This window comes from Diceros bicornis, chromosome 12, assembly GCF_020826845.1.
Source record: "Diceros bicornis minor isolate mBicDic1 chromosome 12, mDicBic1.mat.cur, whole genome shotgun sequence".
Lineage (NCBI taxonomy): Eukaryota > Metazoa > Chordata > Mammalia > Perissodactyla > Rhinocerotidae > Diceros > Diceros bicornis.
This window is the reverse complement of record NC_080751.1, coordinates 31085686-31107690: the sequence shown is the minus strand read 5'-3', so window position 1 is coordinate 31107690 and position 22005 is coordinate 31085686. Positions and strand designations below refer to the sequence as shown.

Sequence of the window (22005 nt, the reverse complement as noted above, 5' to 3'; positions counted from 1 at the left end):
TCCTTAATATGCTGTAAATAACTAAAAACTCATCAAACTAAAAAGCCTGGCTTGTTTTGAACAGTATAATGAGGGTTTTGTTTTGTTTTGCATTTAAATGGTCTCTTTAATATTCTTACCTAATAAAAAGATGACAATTTAGAAATATTTATTTAAAAAGCAAGGCATTGAAAATCTATATTATTTTTATGCTGGAAAATTCTGAAGCGGGAAACCATTACACAACCCCTCTGAGGTCAGTACAATATTATTATGCTAACTTTACAAACAGAGAAGTAAAGAATCAAGAACTTGTTTCAGGGAGGATAAGTTACTTGCCAAAAAACACAGTGAGTCAGTGGCAGAATTCGGAATACAGCCAAAATGCTCAGTCAGTCTTTGGCTATTATCAAACAACACAGCCTTTCTTCTTGGGAAAAAAAAACTCTTAAGCAATTTTTACTTCAAGCTTACAATTCATTCTCACATCTTCATCCTATCAATCTTAATAAAAGAAACCTACTTTTGTGGCCCAGTTCAACATTTATAAGGTAATACAATAAATATTTGATTTGTTTCTAAAATAACATAAAGTTACCAGGGGCAAAATTTAAGAATATATATAGAAGTACACATGTATCAAGTGGAATAAAGGCAGCAATTCTTTATTGTGCAACTTCTTAAAAGCTTTAGATAAATTAAAAATATTAAAATGGAAACTTAATCTTTTTCTTTCCAGTCAGTATTGAATAGCAGTTTAACATGCATCTTAATCTCCACCTTCCGTCTACATCTCTTATACTGCAATCCAACTGTTAGTATAACTGTATTCTTGCAGCTACCAAATGAGAAGTGCATACAAAATAGACAGCACCGCCTTGTCTAGCTTAGTTGCATCTCCTGGGCCAATTACTGAACTACTAGTGAAGACAATGTACTCACAAAAAGAAAAACTGGTTCTTTGATCATTAAGAAACTTAGCAAGGTTCTGATTTATACTCTACACATTTATTATATCAAATCATAACATTCTATTTCTATTGCCATACAATTTAACACAATTAAACCAATTCCCATCAGTGCAGAAAGTTCTATATTCTGTAAAAACAAAATTATTAGGATGATTAACAATATTTAAAATTAAATTACCAGGAACGTACAATTCCTAGTTGTGACTAGGAAGTCAGAGTTTTGGGGGGATGGGATGAGTTTAAAAGCAAGAATTTTGTTTGTCTAGTAAATTATATTTGACAGGCCTAATGAGAATAATTAAAAATGACTTTCTGATGTACAATTGTAGCAAATATAAAATAACTAACTTTTTAGGTATGGTAACCCTAATTTTTAAATTTAATGCTTCCAAAAAATATTGACCTATGTATAGTTTCTGAGCCGATGAACACACAAAATGTTAGGATTATAATGACTATGTCTCACTGAAGGGTCCCCTAATTCAACTGCAAATCTTTGTCTGCCTTCAGTTTAAACAGATACACTTTCCTTTTCTAAGCCCTAGAGCCACCGCTTCTTTATTTATACTATCTTTAGGAGCTCACCCTTTAACACAGTCTCAACACAAATCAATGAGAATTCTTCCTTTACCCTTACAATACCCACAATTTCTATTAAATCTCATCTTTATTCAAAGGTTTTATGATTTCTGAAAACGCTTTATAAATAAGTTAGGATTTCTTAAAGAATACGGAATGACTTTCATAGGATCTTGAAGGATAGAAAAGAGAAAGACTAAGATGGAAAAGAGAATGAGAGAAGGTTCAAACTTTGAAGCTGAATAATCAGACCAAATGTTTTACATCAGTGTTGTCCGACAGAGTAATCACTAGCTACATGTGGCTACTGAGTACTAAAATGTAGCTAGTGCAACTAAGAAATTGAAATTCTAATTTTATTTAATTGCAATTAATTTTAATTTAAATAGCCACACGCAGCTAGTGACTACTATACTGACAGCCCAGCTCTACAACATAAAAAAAGTCTGGTGTTAAAAACAGACATATAAATAGTTTTACTTCCAGCTATAAAGACTCTTGTGAAGACTAATTATCTGCAAATTGTTTTTCCACTTAAAATTAAGTATGCATTATTTTGTATGCATTTCTCTTTTACCTTTATACAAAGTTCTTAAAGTGTTATGGGCACTAAAGTTACTTTGAACTCTATTATAATAACTGATTCCTAAGCCAGCAGATTACCATGATACTCCAAAAATATAAGATGGAAGCTGGGATATAGGAAAAGAGTAAGAAGGTTATTTGGGTGGGAGGTGGTGGGGGAGGGAGAATTACATTAATCCTAAAGTTGTATATCTTCCACCAGAGAGTTTATGCTCTTAACACATTATTCCTCAAATTCCTCATATTTTCACTTGCTATTCTCAGTGCTTTCTCTTAAAAAAAGAAGACAAGCTTATGTGGAAAAACTACATTAAAATAGTGGAAAGGGCACCCAAAACAAGCTACTGAACAAGAATAAAATAAGGAATACAGTATAGTGTTTTCAATAAAATAAGAACACTAGTGACTGAACAGAACATAGTTCTACCAAAGACTAAAATAAGCCACATAAAAGAAATAAAAATAGAAAAATTAAAATTTCCTCTTTCACAGATGACTATCACCAACAAAAAAACCCAGAAAATAATAAATGTTGGCAAGAATGTGGAAAAATTGGAACCCATGGTATACTGTTGGCGGGAATGTAAAACGGCCACAGACACTGTAGAAAACAGTATGGCAATTCCTAAAAAAATCAAAAACAGAATTACCATATGATCCAGCAGTTCCACTTTCAGACAGAAACCAAAAGAACCGAAAACAGAGACTCAAACAGCTATTTGTACACCCATGTTCATAGCAGCATTATTCACAATAGGCAAAAAGTAGAAGCAACCCAAGTGTCCATCAATGGATGAATGGATAAATAAAATGTGGTACAGGAGTTCCCCATCATCCGTGGTTTCGCTTCCTGCAGTTTTCAGTTACCCACGGTCAACTGTGGTCTAAAAATATTAAATAAAAAAATTCCAGAAATAAACAATTCATAAGTTTTAAATTGCGTGATGTTCTGAGCAGCGTGATGAAATCTCACTCTATCCCACCTGGGACATGAATCATCCCTTCATCCAGCGTTAGTCACTTAGCAGCCATCTTGATTATGAAATCAACTGTCACCCAGTGCTTATGTTCAAGTAATCCTTATTTTGCTTAAAACTAGCCCCAATGTGCTATGCCTGGTAATTTAGATATGCCAAAGAGAAGCTGTCAAATGCTTCCTTTAAGTGAAAGGTGAAAGGTGAAAGTTCTCCATTTAATAAGAAAAAAATCGTACGCTGAGGTTGCTAAGATCTATGGTAACTTTTATTACAGTATACTGTAATAACTGTTCTATTGTATTATTAGTTGTTGTTGTTAATCTCTTACTTTGCCTAATGTATAAATTAAACTTTATCATAAGTATGTACGTATAGGAAAAACATAGTATATATAGGGTTCAGTACTATCTGCAGTTTCAGGTATCCACTGGGGGTCTTGGAACGTAATGCCCACAGATAAGTGGAGACTACTTTATGTACATACAATGGAATATTATTCAGTCTTAAAAAGGAAGGAAATTCCAACATGTGCTACAATATGATGAACCTTAAAGATACTATGCTAAGTGAAACAAGTCAGTTACCAAAGGACAAATACTGTATGATTCCACTTATGTGACATCCTAAAGTAGTAAAATTCATAGAGAAAGAAAGTAGAATCGTGGTTGCCAAGGGCTGGGACCAAAAGGGATGTGCAGTTATTGTTTAATAGGTATAGAGTTTCAGTTAGGAAAGATGAAAGAAATTCTGGAGATGGATAGTGGTGATGGTTACACAACAATGTGAATGTACTTAATGCTAGTGAATTGTACACTTAAAAATTGGTTGAAATGGTAAATTTTATGTTACGTTTATTTTTCCACAACTACAAAAATAATAATTTAAAAAACAATACCAGCAAAATAATTCCCTCTTTAAATTAAGTTACATTTGCTATTTTCATGTATTCTCAGAAAAAGAAATGCCTTGGCTAGAAGTTATGTATTGTTTTATTTCCCAAAAATGTAATACAATAAGTAATGTTCTAAAATGCTAATTTTTAAGATGTTTTACAGATAACTGGCAGGAAAACAACAGATTGTAGCCCTCAAGCTGAACAAGTTCAAAATTGGTTTTCTGAATCAACTACTAAGGTTAGAATTGCTTGTAAGGGCACACATAAAGGTCAAAATGGTAATTCCAACCACACTTGACACTCAGTTACTTTCAGTACTATGCAACCTGGCCAAAGTCCAAAATAAGTAATATTTTTGGTTACTGAATAGCCAGCACTGATATAAAACCTAAGTTCTGTTGAAAAGGGGTGAATTTTACATCATCTTCAAAAAAAGAAATATCCAAACAACACACACTGCAAAAATTTGTCCTTCTGTGGAGGATAATTTTGCTTGGGAATCTCTCAGCTATCTCAGGGCTGGGACGCAAAGCCATCATTTGTGAAAATTCTAGCTGATGCTCAGAAGTGGTTCAGGAGATGTGTTATCCATTAAAAAAGATTCTGGAGGAAATGGATTGGTTTAGTTAGTCAATAATGAAAACATCCAAGCCCTGGCCTTGAACAGATTTTCATATTCAAACTTATGCCTGTGGCTTATATTTATGTACAATCAAGGATAAAAAAGTCTGTATTATCATTTATTCTGTGAGGTAAGATCGTTGGATAGTGGCTAATTTTATTCTTTTTGAATGCTGCTTCTCTTTAAGAATTTCATAATTTTTTCTTCAAAAGAAGAAAAACATTTTTTAATTTCCTGATGCTTGCTTCCTTTTCTATTTCTTTTTATGAATATAACATCTTTTAAAACTTATGGCCCACTGAATTCTTAGACTCTGGTATCATATCAGAAAACTTTAACTTGCTACTTCTATCTACAAATCACAAGCTGTAACAGATAAAAACTAATCCTGATGTGGAAAAACATATTTATGCCACTTACTTATATATTATACTAAACATCAGAATTTTAACCTGTTCAACTACTAGATGAACAGATTTTCTGTAAGAGAGATTATGTTCTAGAAAGTGTTCAAACAATACATGTTGGCTGATTGGTTTCATCAACAGTTTTTTGTCCTCAAGTACATTTTGGCTCTTCAGTATCAACAAAGATTTCTAATAGTTCATATAGTCACAGTTGAAGGCTGACAGGAGATTTTGATAGTTACACACAATGTCGTTAGCCTTAGTTGCTCCCAAACACCTGTAGGATGAAATCTAAACTCTATCTTAAAATGGCCAACCCAGTCCTTTGTGACCCAATCCCTGTCAACTCTCCAGTCTAATCTCTTGCCATTCTCCCCTACGCATGTTACATTCCAGTCAGACTCGATGTTCCCTGACAAGTTGTTATCTCAATATCTTTGCTCTCATTTCAAATATTATCTCCTGAGAGAGGCATTCCCTGACACTACAAGCAGATTTAAGAAAATATTTCTTCTGTGCACCAATATATCTTGCATTATGGTAATTATTACCTCGTACTGTTATTGTTTGGTCTGTCTGCCTTTAAAATTGAAACTCCTTGAGCTTTGCATTAAAAAAAAAAAATCCCCGTTCCTGTCCTTTACTACAGTACCTGGTACATACTGAGCATTAAAAAAATCAGGTCACTGGGGGCCGGCCCATGGCGCAGTGGTTAAGTGTGCGCGCTCCGCTGCTGGCGGCCTGGGTTCGGATCCCGGGAGAGCACGACACGCCACTTGTCAGGGCATGCTGTGGCGGTGTCCCACATAAAGTGGAGGAAGACGGGCACGGATGTTAGCTCAGGGCTAGTCTTCCTCAACAAAAAAGAGGAGGATTGGCATGGATGTTAGCTCAGGGCTGATCTTCCTCACACACACACAAAAAAATCAGGTCATTAACATTTAAAAAATACAGAATGAACAAATATTTTTCAACATTGGATCCTTCCTCCTTTCTTGGGAGATCTGCCATTCTGGCACCACAACAGATGCATGTCTCAAGGGTTTTCAAGTAAAAAAAAAAAAAATTCTGCTGTGACTACAAAGACATAAAGTATATACAAAGACTGGTTTACAGTTTTCTTGATAAACTCATTGCACATCAAGGACCAAGGTCTGACAACCTTGCCACGTCCTCATTTCTATAAAAACTTTGAATGATGTTGACACAGGTTAGGATTAGCATGATGGTCTCCTTGAGTCTTTGCTCTGTTTTCCACAATTGATAAAACCTATCCTCTCTTACTACGAAAAAATTAACTTGCCTGTATTTATTCTTTCTTAATCTCACATAAATTTGCTGCCCTGGGTTCTGGACATCTTCCAAATATACTGCTATAGATTACTCTTCACTGACTCCAACCACACTTCCCTCAAGTCACTCTTTCACATTGCTAATATAGTTCATTTACGTGCTTTCTGAACCATTCCCCTGAAATTAAAAAAAATTATAAAACTAATAAATTCCTCCCCTCAACCTTAAAACTTACCTTCACACTGCCCTGTTCTCTCTAAACATCTCAAAATAACCTTTATTTTCTAGCTCACTTTACAGTGTCACACGGATGCCTATTTATATAATTATTCTTTTACACAATTTTCCCATTCTGTGCCTTTTCTTATACCTAAATCCATCCAAATATTCTTCCTCCCTTTTCCAATAACCATTTGAAATAATATCTACCTTACAAAACCCTTCCCAGATCACGTGACTCTAAAGTACAAGTAATCATAACCAGCTAACACACTAACAGGAAAAACTAAGAATATTTACTTAGCATTGCTGGAAAATCTTTTATATTACACGCTGACATTAATGTAAACTATTTTAGAAGGTAGGCTCATTACAAGGGTAAGTCTATGTATACACTTTTTTGATTTATGCAGCATTTAGTTCTGTGCATCAGTGAGAAGAATGTACATATCTGACATTATGATAATTGGTGATTTCTAGCATGGCTTCATTAAGTAGTTTTAAGAAAAACATGCCTAGTTCATAACTCTTCTTTACTTCACTGGTAAAGTAAAATGATAGAAGGTGTTTTAAAACTTGAATATCAACAGTCATTCAAACATAAAAAATTCTCGGTAAATTTCTTTAGGAAACACCCACTGGCAGAACTAGAAGAGCCTGGGTTGGGTAACCTATCAAAACTATAGCTTGCTGGAAAAAGAATGGTATTTCTCTGCCACCCTTTTCATTTTCCAGCATCTGGGATACTATCATGTAAGTTACAGAAAATAGTAAGGTAGAAGGAAGAAGCTTAGATTCTATAGTCTTTTTCTGTTGTTCTTACAGATGGTAAAAATCTGTAAGAACAGATTTTTCTAACGGTTTAATATTTTCGGCTTTCTCTAACCTGTTCATTAAAAAAGTCCTTGGTTCTGCTCCATTCCCATTGTCAATTTTAGTAACCAGCAATAACAGTCAAATATATGCTATCACTATGTTATCTAAATTTATATAACATTCAACAGAGGGTATTTTTAAAAGCAAATGTATACAAAGGCTGTGAATAATTAAGGGCTGTGTTTCTAACTCAGGATCTGATGACCAAATTAGAATAGCAATGACTACAAACACTATATTTAACTTAATATTTAATCAATTATAAACACTTGTATCACACAGTACAAAACTTGAATAACATACATTGTATAAGTATATAGCACCCAAGCAGTTGGCTCTAAAAGCGAACACTCTCTTCGATATATAATTTCTGGCATATGTATATATAATTACTAGTGGTCACATCATTTATTTATTTACAAATAACTTTATTCCACAAAGAACTGAGATAGTTTAAAGGAACACTGTAATCACTCATCCAAACAATGGTTGATTAAAGGAAAAATCAACATAGCATAATAAGTTTTGAAGCCAGACCAGAGTTGAATCGCGACTCTTTGTCCTACAAGCAATATGACCTAAATCTAGAGCAACCATCTTGGTTTCTCTGTGACAGTCCCAGTTTACACATGCAGTTCCAGTATAATAGTTAATAGTACTGTTTTTGACTCTCACAAGTGTCTTAATTTGGATAACTTATTTTTAGGTAGGATCACCCTACCCAAACACCAATCTTCTTCTCTGAAAAAAGATATTATGAGAAAACCTATATAAGGGATCATATCTGACACAAAGTAAGCATTCAATAAATCACAGCTGCTATTACTATTATAATCATTGATCAAAAGGGCAATATAATAATAACCTAGACTCCTAAAACATTTTTCATAATTTCTACTTCCTTTTTACTGTTAATCCCCCTTCTCTTCTATAACATACACATGGCATGCATATATTATAAGCATGTTTTGGGAGTGGTTTTTAAGGGTACCTCTAAGGAAATCTGAAAAACCTGGGGCCATTAGAAGCCTTAGAATAAAAGAAAAATAATTAAAGACTTTAAATGATATGACTGATAACGTACCTAAAGTTTGAAATAAAATAACAGAATAAATATTTTTCTTCAAAATCTCCTTAGAAGGTTATACAGTTATTAAAAAATTTCTAACATAGACTTTGAAAACCAATGGCCCATCCTTAAGTCTTTCAGAAACTAGAGCCTGAAAAAATATATAAAGAAGTTATTAAAATGAAAATATGAAGAAATATTTTAACTTACCTGAACTGCACAACCCAGTAAAAGTAAAAGCAACTTTTTAACTTCTTCTGTGCCTTGTTCTGAAATAAAAACAATTACTAAGTATAACATTTCACTTTGGTTCAACTCTCTTACATTGGTAGCATTACCTCTAGAGGTAATATTCACAACAACTTGACCAAAGGATTAAATCTATAAGTACAATGGAGAATTCAAAAAAACAGCTACATGTGTACACAATGGGATAATAGCAGAAGAAATAGGCAAGGATCTCAATTTTGAAGGGCCCCCGTACAGATAAAATAGGCTTCAAGGCTCTGTGCAATCAAGTATGCTAACTATAAATCTACTACTTTTCCATAAATGATCATACTATACCAGCACACCAAATTAACAACTGCTGATATAGGGGCATGCCACAAAGTCAGCCAAAATGGTTCCTAATAGGTCTCGCTTCTTTTAGGCCTATTAGTGTTTTCTTTCTAAAACACCTATTTTATATGATTCATCTACCTACAAAATTTAAATGGTTTTCCACTGTGTAGATTTATAAGGATCAAAACCTTACATGTCAGTTACAGTGAGGCTAGTAAAATAAATGTATATAACAAGCTCGATAAAGTTAATGGTCCATAACAGAACTGGAAAGTACATTCACTGTCCAACAGCATTCAATTCAGACTTTCTTAAAACATTCAGGTGGCAAAAAAGATGTCACTTCTTTGGGCCATAACTTCACCATCAGGCCAATCTGTCTATGATAAAGTCCAAATCTTCTTTTCAAACATTTCCTCCTACTCTCCACAAAACAACCTACTTTCTTAGCCACACTGACCCATACAAAACACCCTTTCCCAAACAAGTATACATCACACTCCTCTGCCTTAACTTCTGTTACTCCCTCTGCCTGTCTTTGTTCCCTATATCTTATCCCTCCAATGAACTCCTTACTAATCAGAATCCTAGGCACAGCTCTAACATCTCTGTGTAGTCTTCCCTGACCCAACCACCAATGGTCCCCAACCCTCACTAATCTGCCAACTTTAAGAATTATTAATGGATCCATGTTTCATATGCCTTAATATTTTTACATATCTTTATTTTGTACTAATTATTACATGATTTCCCAGTAATCTGTGTATCTCTCACCAAAACACAAGCTCCTCCAGAGCACAGACCATTTTCTTTATATTCCTGGTCCCTATAACTTGGTAGGTAATTACTAAATGCATGTGGAATTGAAAATAATTCCATTCTACACATAAAATATTTTTTTCATTTTTTAATTTGTATAATCAAATATCCCAGAATATCTCTAAAGTCTCTCTAAATTCCTAATTCACCCCATCTAATTGGTAGTTTCCTCAATAAAAATAACTGTTTGATTTTAGTTCTTATTTTGGTTTGTTTTGACTGAGAGTAGGGCTGGGGTTTGGAGAAGATAAACTTGATTTCAGTTACATGTATTATTACATGTAAGAATAAGTCTTTGTTGAAAATGTTAGGTAGCTGCTAATTTCCCCAATTATTCAAAAATTAAAACTCTGAACATGTCACATTTAAAATCTGGTCAAGGGCATAAAGTTTTGAAGAAAATAATTTAAATAATTTAAGAAACTGTTTCTCATCTTTCCATCCAGAAGTAGTTTAACAGAAATTACAACACATCAATCAGTAAAACCTTAGATTCAAACAACTCTGGCAATGGTAGATAGTAGATATCTGAACAGAAACCTAGAAATCATTTCAAAATCACTTCTTTTCTACGGTTATGTTCCTTAAGCTTATAACTACATTATCTTCTATATTTGTTTATAAGAGGACACTAAAAATCACCACAGAAAAGTATCAATTTGGTAGAGCTGAAAAAATACTGGACTTAATGTAAAATGTATGTCTGGTCCGATATACAATTTACAAATATTCTAAGTTTATTTTCTCCCTGTAAAATGGAGTATCACCTCCAACTTTCCCCATAGAGTCATCAACAACCTAGTATGTTAATGCAAATAAGCAAGATCTTGGTAAGCACTATAGTATTACACAAAGATAAGACCTTACTATCACATTATACTAATTTTAATACTTACCAGAAAATGGATTTTTGCCAATGATTAAGACATTTGGCAATGACATCATGATCAATTGCTGCAAAGTCTCCTGTAAAAAGATACCCAAAGGTTGTTATATGGGTAATGCTGACTAGGCAATTACTCAAACAAGCTATAACTTATGATTTGTGCACTTCTCCGTAGGTATGCTATATGGCAATTAAAAAAGTTAAAAACAAAATGTGAAAAAACAATGTAAGGTCTTTAAATCTTTTATAACTTTAAGTTAATGAATTAAATAACTAAAATTATAATACCAGATAGCCTTAAGTTAATAAGATATCAAATGCCCACAAAATAAAAGTGTCCAAGCTGAATTGCTCTAATATTTATTATGTGGAAATCTGACTTTTAAGTGTTAGATATTTAAACAAGATTCCTCAATAAAAGATCAAGCATGTGTACTCTTGTTGTTACTTCTCTCTGAGGGAACTAAAAATATCAACTGATGTTAAAATTAAGAAAGCTAGTTACTTTATTAAAAATCCTGTCTTATGATCATTTCATGAAAGTGAGCTCTTCCTCAGTGAATCATTATTTCTCTCCTCTATTTACAATAGTTGTTTTACTTCGTTTGACTTCTGTCAAACTTTTAGTGACAAGAATATATACACATTCCGAAGGTACGGGATGATTCAAAAAGAATTGAACACTTTCAAATTACTCTTTTTAGGTAATATCTCAAGTATGCATTTTCTGTTTATACTACCTCTTCTTTGAGGAAATGAGAGAACATATCGTGTCTGTCATTACCAGCACTAACAATGACATGCTACAAAGGGTTTGCGATGAATTCGACTATGGGACTGATGGGTGTCATGTGATATTACTGCATCTTTGCAAGATTACAGAAATAACTGGGAGTTTCTTTGCAATTTGGCTTTCACTACATATTCAAATATAACTAGCTACTGAGGAATAAATTTTTCTAAGTATTCAATTCTTTCTGAATCATTCTTTACTTAATACTATGATGAGGAAGTGAATAACCATGAAAAGTTAATAGTATTGCTTTTTAAAGATGTGTAATTCTAGATCCATTGAAGCATTTTCCATAGCCAGGATGTGGCATGACATCAGAGGCTAATTCAAATTAATCTTTTATCCATAATTCTTTATAGATATGTTTTACAAAGTTTCAAAAAATTTTCTTCAGCATTATATTTATTAGCTCTTTAAAAAACTACCACCAAAAACATACACATATTTAAAGAAAAGTACATAACTCAATATGTCCATCATGTTAGATAAATACAATTAAGAATATTAAGTGTCAAAAATTGCTAAAATCATTTACTTCAAGGATTAATACTGAATTCAGGTATTTAACAAATGAATTTTCCAGTTAAAAGCAAGTTATCTCAAGATAGAATATGCTATAGCTAAGTATATAATAGCTAAATGGACTTAAAGTAACAAATTTCTAATTCATTCTAATTTTTAGTTTCCTTCCCTTGAAGCAAAATTATCTTTGCATCATGGTACACATTCATCTTGAATTATTAGAAAAAGTCGTTACCACAACTTCACAGATAAAAGATAATTCTCACTGACACCACTTATTTTGGGGTAACATGAGTCAAAACTGATGGAGCACCCAGAAAACATCAACTTATATTTCAAAGGCAATTATTTTATTGATTTATGATGTAACATTCTATGTTGGTACACTGTTATAAGGAAACTGTCCAAATGAACAGTAATCTTCAATTTGCTCTACTACCTCTTTCCTGCATCCTCTTCTTCAGCTGGCTCCCCATTTCCTGCCTACTCTGTCACCCCATGCATGGTCTCATGCTAACTCAGCCTCTCCCTAAAGATGAAAGCAATCTCATATATCCTTTCGCCCCATGGTTATTATCAATGACCTCATATGTTAATACAGTCTGACCTTTACACTATGAAGTTTGATTATATTTGGAAGATGCAAATTGCTAAATTCAAACTTACCTTCATGTATCCAAAATTATACTCTAATATAGCGAAATCTGAATGCTTAGTATAATGTACTTCCGTAGAGTCAAGTCAGAATGCCTAGGCTTAAATTTCAGCTCCATGACTTAGTAAGTATGTGACTTTCATTGGGAAGTGTAGGAAATGAAACAAAAGCATAAAGTTATAAAAAATGATGAAGGTTATCAAACATAAGAGTTAATGGGGAAAAAAAATTTACCTTTTACTTTACTTCCAAGTATTAATTTTAAGGTAAGTCTGAAAGTACTAATATTAGATAAGGCAGCTAAGAACTATACAAATTAAAAAACCCAAACTATTCTAAAAATCTCTATTTGGTCCCATGGATTCTCCAGAGGATTCTAGCTACATTTTTATAAAAATTCCTTTTATTTCCCTATTTCAATCTTACAAGTAACATTAAAAAATATACAAGACATAAAAGATATCAGAGGCTAAAAAAACTGTTGTTATTATTATTAAAGCTCTATTATATCATTCCCAGATTTCCCAGACTTCACCTAGCTCTAAAGATGTTCATCATTAAAATGCTAAAGAAATGGAAAAAGAATACATAAATGAGCCCAAGATAAATATGACTTGGTTAAGTAGGAGGAATAAATTAATTGATGGGTTAGGATGATAATATATGTATATTAACTAATGAAGATACTTGAATTAGTTACTAAAGTGATAAGAAACCTATAAAAAATGTATGGAGAAAGAATTTTAGCAATATGACTGAAAGAGGAGAAAGTCTGGAGAAAATCAGGACAGTCATTCATTCAACAAATATTTATTGCACGTCTATTAACTGCCAGACATTGTTCTAGATACTGGAGGCATAGTAATGAACAAACAAAAATCCTTGCTTTCATGGAATTTACATTTTAGTAGGAATAGACAGAAAATGAGTAAATAAATGTTTTTGGTGATAAGTGCTAAGGATAAAAATGACGCAGGGAATGAGAAGGAGTATTGGTGGAGGTGGAGATGAGGCGAAGGTTATAACTTTTTAAAGTTATTGTATAATAACACTTGTAGTATTCCAATACAGAGAATTTGAGACTTTTCACGACAACTAAATGAAAGTTTCACTGAACAGGTAGAAATTCTATCCTGGTATGAAGATAGTCCAGAAAGATCTGGAGATGAACAACACTTAATAAAAAGAACAAGAAAGAACTGGGAGAGATTATGTTAATAGGAAAACAGTAGTAGAGGTGCATTGAAAGATATTACAAGTAATTTCATTCCTATTACTTTTAGTTGGCTTCGTATAACTTTTCTATAAAAAATGGTATATTAACTATATTTTTTAGTTGACCATCTAAAAACATTTTTTATTGACATATATTACAAGTTTCTGTGAATTAAAGGTCACATTGCTAAAGCATAGTAAGGAAGACTATTTCAAGTTTATGCCAGACATAGACATTATTTAGTTACTATTCAAAGATAACTTAAACTAAGCTTCTCCTTATTCCTATAAGTTATCCATAACACTTCCTTCACAGTAAGAAGTTAAACACTTCTGGCAAAGGTCTGGGTTCATTTCCCTCTCCTGAATCACACACTGAGCAAAATGCTGTTACTAAAACTGCACACTTCTATAGTACTAAATATGGGTTTCAATGATTTCTAAAATACACTAGACTGACAGTCTCTCCTTTGAGACTTTTATAATCTATTTAAAAAATTCAAACATAATTACATTTATCATACTATTTGTATTTGTCCTTTTATCTATGTCACTAGTGAAAATAATTAAGACTATTTTATCATATTTTAGTAGGCTATAGAAAAAAATTAAATGAATAGCATTAAAAGGAAAGAACATCTGACCAAAGTGTCAAAAATATGATGGACTATAAAGCATTTGTTGCATAATAAACAAAGGGTCTTGTTTCCTTGGATACTGAATTTTATTAATACTCCAAATTTTGTTTATTATAACAGATGTTAAAAAAAAAACCTTAAAAAGTACCTGCTTTCTCTGGAAACTAGATTAACGGTATTAGACCTGGTTGTTTTGTTTTTTTTTTATTGATGTTTTAATAGTTTATAACACTGTGAAATTTTGGGTTGTACATTTTTGTTTGTCCATCACCATATATATGTCTCTCTTCACCCCCTGTCCCCACCCCCTACCCCCACTGCCCCTGGTAACCACAATACAGTTTTCTCTGTCCATGTGTTCGTTTATATTCCACATATAAGTGAGATCACACAGTGTTTGTCTTTCTCTTTCTGGCTTATTTCACTTAACATAATACCCTCCAGGCCAATCCCTGTTGTTGCAAATGAGACAATTTTGTCTTTTTTTATGGCTGATAGACCTGGTTTTTGTTTTTAACATTAGTGACATCAACCATGCAAAAACTTCCTAATAACTTTAAATTTCCTAATTGTAAAGTGTCCTTTCCTTTTTTGGGCCTCAAATGATTCAGATGATTATTTTAATGGTAGATGAAGAACCACCTGGCTTCTTTAGTACTTACTGAAGCTACAGACAGTGTAGTCATACCAAACACTAGCTGCTGACAGAGTTCTAAAAATGGACTAAGAGTTTTACTTGTAAACTATGCTGTGATAATCAAATTATCTCTCTCCCTCATTTACAGGAATAAAAATAACGTGTTTAAAAAATCAAAGAGTCTAGGTAATTTTACATAACAGCTATAATTTAATTATTTTATGACTTGAAAATTTTTAAATATCTATTGCAAGACAAAAAGATGCTTGCTATGGATCAAGTGATTATTTGGAAAGGTCTGAATTGCCACTTAAACATAATGAAGTATACAGTCAATAAATTTTCTGATCTGGGCCGGCCCCATGGCTTAGTGGTTAAGTGCGCGCACTCCGCTGCTGGCGGCCCAGGTTCGGATCCCGGGCGCGCACGGACGCACCGCTTCTCCGGCCATGCTGAGGCCACATCCCACATACAGCAACTAGAAGGATGTACAACTACGACATACAACTATCTACTGGGGCTTTGGGGGAGAAAAAAAATAAAAAAAATAAATAAATTTTCTGATAATCTAATGTTACCAGTTACTTCTCTCAGGACCTCTCACATTACTACATCATTGTTCTTATTTATCACAATCAAAATTAGTTTATTTAGTTATTTACTTGTCTATTGTCCCTCTACTAGAACCGTAAGTTCCATGAGAATAGGGACATGGTCTGCCCTGTTCACCACTGTAGCCCCAATGCCTTGGTAGTCAATAAAAGGGAGTGAACAAAGTGGAAATGTGAATGACATAATTTTTACTGAGCTTTTACATATTCTAAATCATTAAAATGAAAAAAAAAAGGAAGAATACTGACACTTAAATTTACCTATCATTGCTGAAAAAGTACACTGAAATAATTCTCTCCAATAACAATCATCTCAGAGTATTCCGTCAATTTTCCTCTCTCCTTGGGAATCATTTTTGTAAGATGACCTTGATGCTTACCAACTCATTAAAAAAACTTTTTGGAGACATACACTTCTGAATTTTAACCTACCCAAATTCACTTTCTTTTTGTGAGTCAGAACAATCAAAATGTTCTAAAATATCTTATCTCAAATACTTTTTCTGAGGAGTGTATGCGATATAAAAAAATATTTTGAATAGTTTTAGAAAGACTTTCAGGGAAAAAGCTCATTTTTCCAAAAGATAGGTAATTTAACAGGTGACAAGAACTGCACTGATTTGGACTTTGTTAACTTGAAATCTGTCATATATTAAACCAGGCCATGTGTCTCTTGATTATATACAAGAGAATAAAAAATAATTTCACTAACTCAAGCAATCGTGTAAATAAGATAGTTGACCTATTTCTGAAGATACTTTAGAAGTACCTTAGAAATATTTTATCTAAGAATATGAAGCATTGGGGCAAGAGGCAGAGATGGTTTGGCAAACTGGTTCTAAAGGAAGGACACAGGGGAGTGGTACAAGGGAAATTTCAACCCTTAGTAATATTTTACGTTTTAAATATCTGAAACAATATTCACAAAATGTTAAGATATTCAATCACTTCTAGCCCTAATTAGTCTATTGGTATTTCAACTTTGATTAATGAAAACAAAAGGGTATATAAGTGGTCATCTAGCAAATATCAATGAAATATTTTCAGATGTGTCTAAAAAAACAACGGTGACAGCCAAGACAAATCAAAACATTAATAATAATATCATCTTGGCACTATTAACATTTGGGTTTCTCAATCTGGGCACTATTAATATTTGGGGCCAGATAATTCTTACTTGTAGGGAATTGTCCTGTGCATTGTGGGATGCTTAGCTGCATTCCTGGCTTCTACCCACTAGAGGCCAGTAGTACCGCTAGGTGACTAGACAACCCAAAATGTCTCCAGTTATTGTCAAATGTCCCCTAGGGGATAAAATCACCCTCCATTGAGAACTACTTATCTAAATTGTTGAGATGATGGATTTCACAATTCCTTCCTCCTCAAATCTCTTTGACTATAACATCATTAGATAAACATGATTAATACAAAGATAATTTCAACACCTGGCTTGGGCAGGAAGAAGACAAAGAACAAGAAAGCAGTAGTTTAATAAAAAAGAATGAAATGCTACTACATGCTACAACATGGATGAACCTTGAAAACATGCTAAGTAGAAGAAGCCAGGAACAAAAGACCACATGTGGTACAATTCCATTTTTATGAAATGTCCAGAATAGGCAAATCTATAAAGACAGAAAATGGATTAGCAGTTGCCTAAGGCTGGGGTGGTGGTAGTGTGTGTGTGTGTGTGTGTGCATGCGTGCGTGCGCAGGTTTGGGGGAAATAGGGAGTGACTGCTAATAAATACATGGTTTCTTTTGGGGGTGATAAAAATGTTCTAAAATTGGTTGTGTTGATGCTTGCACAACTCTGTAAATATACTAAAAACAATGGAATTGGACAGTTTAAAAGGGTTAATTGTATGATATGTGAATTATATCTCAATAAAACTGTTAAAAAATACACACAAAAAAGTAATAGTATACAATACAGAATTAGGTTGCATCAACAACCGATTTAAGATTCTGATATAGAAATCCCTTTGCCTTTGACGTCTTTTTTTCCAAGGAGTCTCACTAAAATTTTCAAGAGAAACTTCCATCATCCTAAAGATACTATAAAAACAAAAATCTAGCATCGTTTTAATAAGGACAAAACTGAGGAAGGCTGACAAAATGAGTCACTGTGTCACTTAATCCAGTCTTTTGTTTAAAATATCTCGAAACACTGATATGAAACAACAAAAAAAGACATCATAGATACACCATAAAACCTAACTTGCTCAAATCAACTGGAGGAAAATGAGAGCCAGAATATTGGCAAGTGTTAATAAAATGTTTATAAAAAATCTAGCATAGACTTTTATTTCTGGCAACAAGGAGTACTAGATACTAGAAAGGAAGGAAGGAATCCAAAAATGCCAGATAATTTTTTTTTTTAATCTTTTAAAATGTATGATTGAGCTCAAAAGAAAGTAAAAAGATAGAACAGAAAAAAAATTGAACCCTGCAAAGGAAGACAAGGACGAAGCTGTTTTTCTTGGACTTTGGTAGAGATTGAGGAGGGCTGTTTCCCTAAGGATCTGCAATAATGTAGGCCCAGTTAAAAAATATATATATGTAAACACATAAATACATAATTTACATAAACACAAATGCAGAAAAGGATCCAGAATTACATATACTCAGGTGTTAATACTGGTAATTTCCAGGCACTAGAACTATGTTGGTATTTTCTCATTTTTTCTAGTTTTCTACAGTATACAAGTATTGCTTCTAAAATAATATAAGCTGCTTAAAATGAATTAAATTAAAAGTGGTCCTGGGTTGGCTGCACAAAAGGAAAAAAATCCCCTCTGAATTAATGCATCCTTGGCCAAGACACAAAAGTATTCTCACAGATAAACTTCCCCCCTAAATTGAGCTTATAATTAAAACACACGCGCGCGCACACACACACGTCACTGCCACCACTGCCACCACCACCGTAAGAAATAGCAAGCAGAAAACAAAGGGCAGATTCAAATTTCCCACAAATCTGATTTCAGATTTTGGAATTATCAAACATAAAATCCAAAAGAGAAATTTTTTAAATTTCTGAAGAAATAAAGGAAGAAATTAAAAGAATTATTAATAAACAAAATGAAAAAGTATATGTAGAAAGACTCAAACAGAACTTCTAGAAATGAAAGATATAATTACTGAGAGTCAAAATTCAATGGGTTAAACAGAAGATTTGACACAGACGAGGGGCAAATTAGCAAAATGAAGAGATAGTCCTGAAAAAAAACTTAGAAGGCAGCACAAGATTGATAATGTAAAAGAAAGTTTAATAAACATGGGGGATAGAGTAGAAAGTCTAATATACATGTAATAGAAATAGCTGAAGGATATTAGATTAATAGGATAGGAAAGAGGCAATATTAGAAGAGACAATATTAGCAGCCTCGTGAGAAAAAAAGACAGGTTAACCTAAGAACAAAAATTAGACTGAAAGCTGACTTCTCCAAAACAAAAAGGAATCCAGAGATAGATGAATAAAATCTGCCAAACACTGAGAAAAATAACTGTTAACCTAGAACTGCATACCCAACAAAATTATCTTTCAAGAACAAGGGTGAACTAAAGGCATTTTCAGACAAATAAACTTTGAGAAACTTTACTATCAACAAGCGCTGTCTAAACAAAAATTTAAAGGGTATACTTCAGTAAGAAAAACTATACCAAAGGCAGGTCTGAGATACAAAAGACAACCTTAAGATGGGAAAAAAGGAAAAACATGTAGCTTGATCTAAAGAAACTATGATTTTACTTATTTAACAGAATTTTCAATATCTAATTTATGGGGTTTTAAAAAAAAGAACTAAAATACAAGGCAAGAACAGCTTAAAAGTCATAAAAGAGAATGACTGGAGTTAAAGCATTCTAAGGTCAGAGTATTATTCCACAAAACAGTAAAGATATTGATTAATTTTCGCCTTTGCTATGTTAAGTATGAAAGGTATAACTTTGAGAGTGGCCTCAAAAAACAGAAGATGAAAAACTTTTAAAAAAGTAGAAAGAAAAATATGTAGAAACAATTACCAATAAATGGTATAATTCTCCAGAATAATTAAACAATTTTAAACTTGTTTGACCCAGTAACGTAGCTTTAAAGTGTATAAAGGAAAACTTGACAAATCTATCATCATAAGCGGAGATTTCAACTCATCTTTCTCAATAACTGATAAATCAAGAGATAAAATTAATCACGTTTCAAAAGGTTTGAAAAATAAAATTAACAAACAAGCTTGCTCTGACTCTGCACCCAAACAACCGGAGAATACACGTTTTTTAAGTACACACAGATCTTTAATGAAAACCCACACATACTAGGCCAAGCCAATTAATTACTAATAAATGTCAGAGAGTAAGTATCATATAAACCACATTCTTTGACCAAAAAACAAAACCAAAAGACTGCTTGAAAAATACTGTATCTTTGGAAATTTAAAAACATACTTCTAAATAACTCATAAGTGAAATAAGAAATCATAACAGGAATTAGAAAGTGCATAGAAATAAACATTAAAAAAAAATACAACATACCAAAATAGATGCAGCTATGGCAATTCTTAGAGATATACTGATAGCCTTAAGAATGCTCATATTTAAACTCTGAAAAATGCATCCAATTTAAGTTAAAAAAAGAATAAAAAGTACATGTTTCAAAGGCATAATTCAAGTAGGCTAACAAAGTATTGCACTATGCAAATACTCAGGAAACTGGCAACTGGTTTTAAAAACACATAAAACACAATAATTATTTGTAAAATTAGATAATTATGAAGTGCTTGCTTGTATTTTTAATGTTGCATAAGAAATAAACTATGTTATTACTACTTTATCTCCAGCAAATAGACCAGCACCTGGCATATAATAAACATTTAGTATATGTTAGGTGACTGATAACCAATAACACAAAAATGTGAATGTGTAAGCAGTTATTAAAATACTAGATGAAAAAAAGACCACTTACCTGGTAATAAAATTTTATCTGTCTCACCAAAATGGATAGATTATGAATTCTAAGTGATGCATCATTGTTGACTTTTTTATTTACTCGCTGACTCTCCGATTTAGGATTACTGTAAGAAATAAAAAAAAAAAAACTTTAAACTAAAATTATATTGAAATATATCTAACAACCTATAGATGACTGACCATAATCATAATACATTTTTTCTTTAAACAAATTGTATATTCATCTGCATAAACAGAGATGATCTAAAAGTACAGATGATTACTCTGACATGTATTCTATGCTTTTAATTAATATAAATGCATCTGATATTTCTAAGACAGTGGCAAAATAAATTTGAAACATAAGTCAGATATTGCCCTTCATTCTCATTTTCTCTCTCCACCTTCCTGGGATGAATAACCTCTTATTTCCTTTGAATATATATATTTCCATCACCCAAAATAAATCTATTTAAATCAAGAATGTAAGGTATGGGCCGATAACTAATAAATGTCATATCTCCTCATTGGATAATGGGGACTATATTTGAGCAGGCAATGTCCCAGAGAAATTAAAGAATGAAATGATGACACAGGTTAATACTTTTATTGTGGGTGAATTTTGTAGATTCAATAAAAGCAAAGGGTTGAATGATTCTGAGGTAGCAGAAACTGAAGAATAAAAATAGACCATCATTAAGAATGAGAAATTCAGTGACACCAAAAGCAAGGACAACAAAAGCAAAATTAAACAAGTGCGACTACATCAAACTAAAAAGCTTCTGTACACCAAAGGAAATCATTAATAAAATGAAGAGGAAACCTATGGAATGGAAGAAATATTTGCAAATCATGTATCTGATAAGGGGTTAATATCCAAAATATATAAAGAACTCATACAATAGCGAAAAAAACAGTCTGATTTTAAAACGCGAAGAGGAATTGAATAGATATTTTTCCAAAGAAGACATACAAATGGCCAACAGGTACATGAAAAGGAGCTCAACATCACTAATCATCAGAACAATGCAAAGCAAAACCACGAGACATCACCTCACACCTGTTAGGATGGTTATCATCAAAAAGACAAGAGCTAAATGTTGGCGAGGATGTGGAGAAAAGGGAACCCTTGTGCACTGCTGGTAGAAATGTAAATTGGTGCAACCCACTATGGAAAACAGCATGGAGGGTCCTCAAAAAATTTAAAATATAACTACCATAAGATCCAGCAATCCCACTTCTGTGTATAA

At 32.8% G+C, this 22005-nt stretch overlaps 1 protein-coding gene across 10 annotated transcripts in view; it reads right to left on the bottom strand.

Moving 5' to 3' along the window:
• CCDC88A (coiled-coil domain containing 88A) overlaps positions 1-22005 on the bottom strand; it is a 113026-nt gene that overhangs the window by 67645 nt on the left and 23376 nt on the right. For all 10 annotated transcript variants that reach the window (XM_058551214.1, XM_058551215.1, XM_058551218.1 and 7 more), the window contains exons 3-5: positions 20772-20880; positions 10752-10821; positions 8683-8741 (exon numbers count right to left, since the gene is read on the bottom strand). In XM_058551214.1, coding sequence (XP_058407197.1) covers positions 8683-8741; positions 10752-10821; positions 20772-20880 — 238 coding nt within the window. The remainder of the gene's footprint in view (positions 1-8682; positions 8742-10751; positions 10822-20771; positions 20881-22005) is intronic.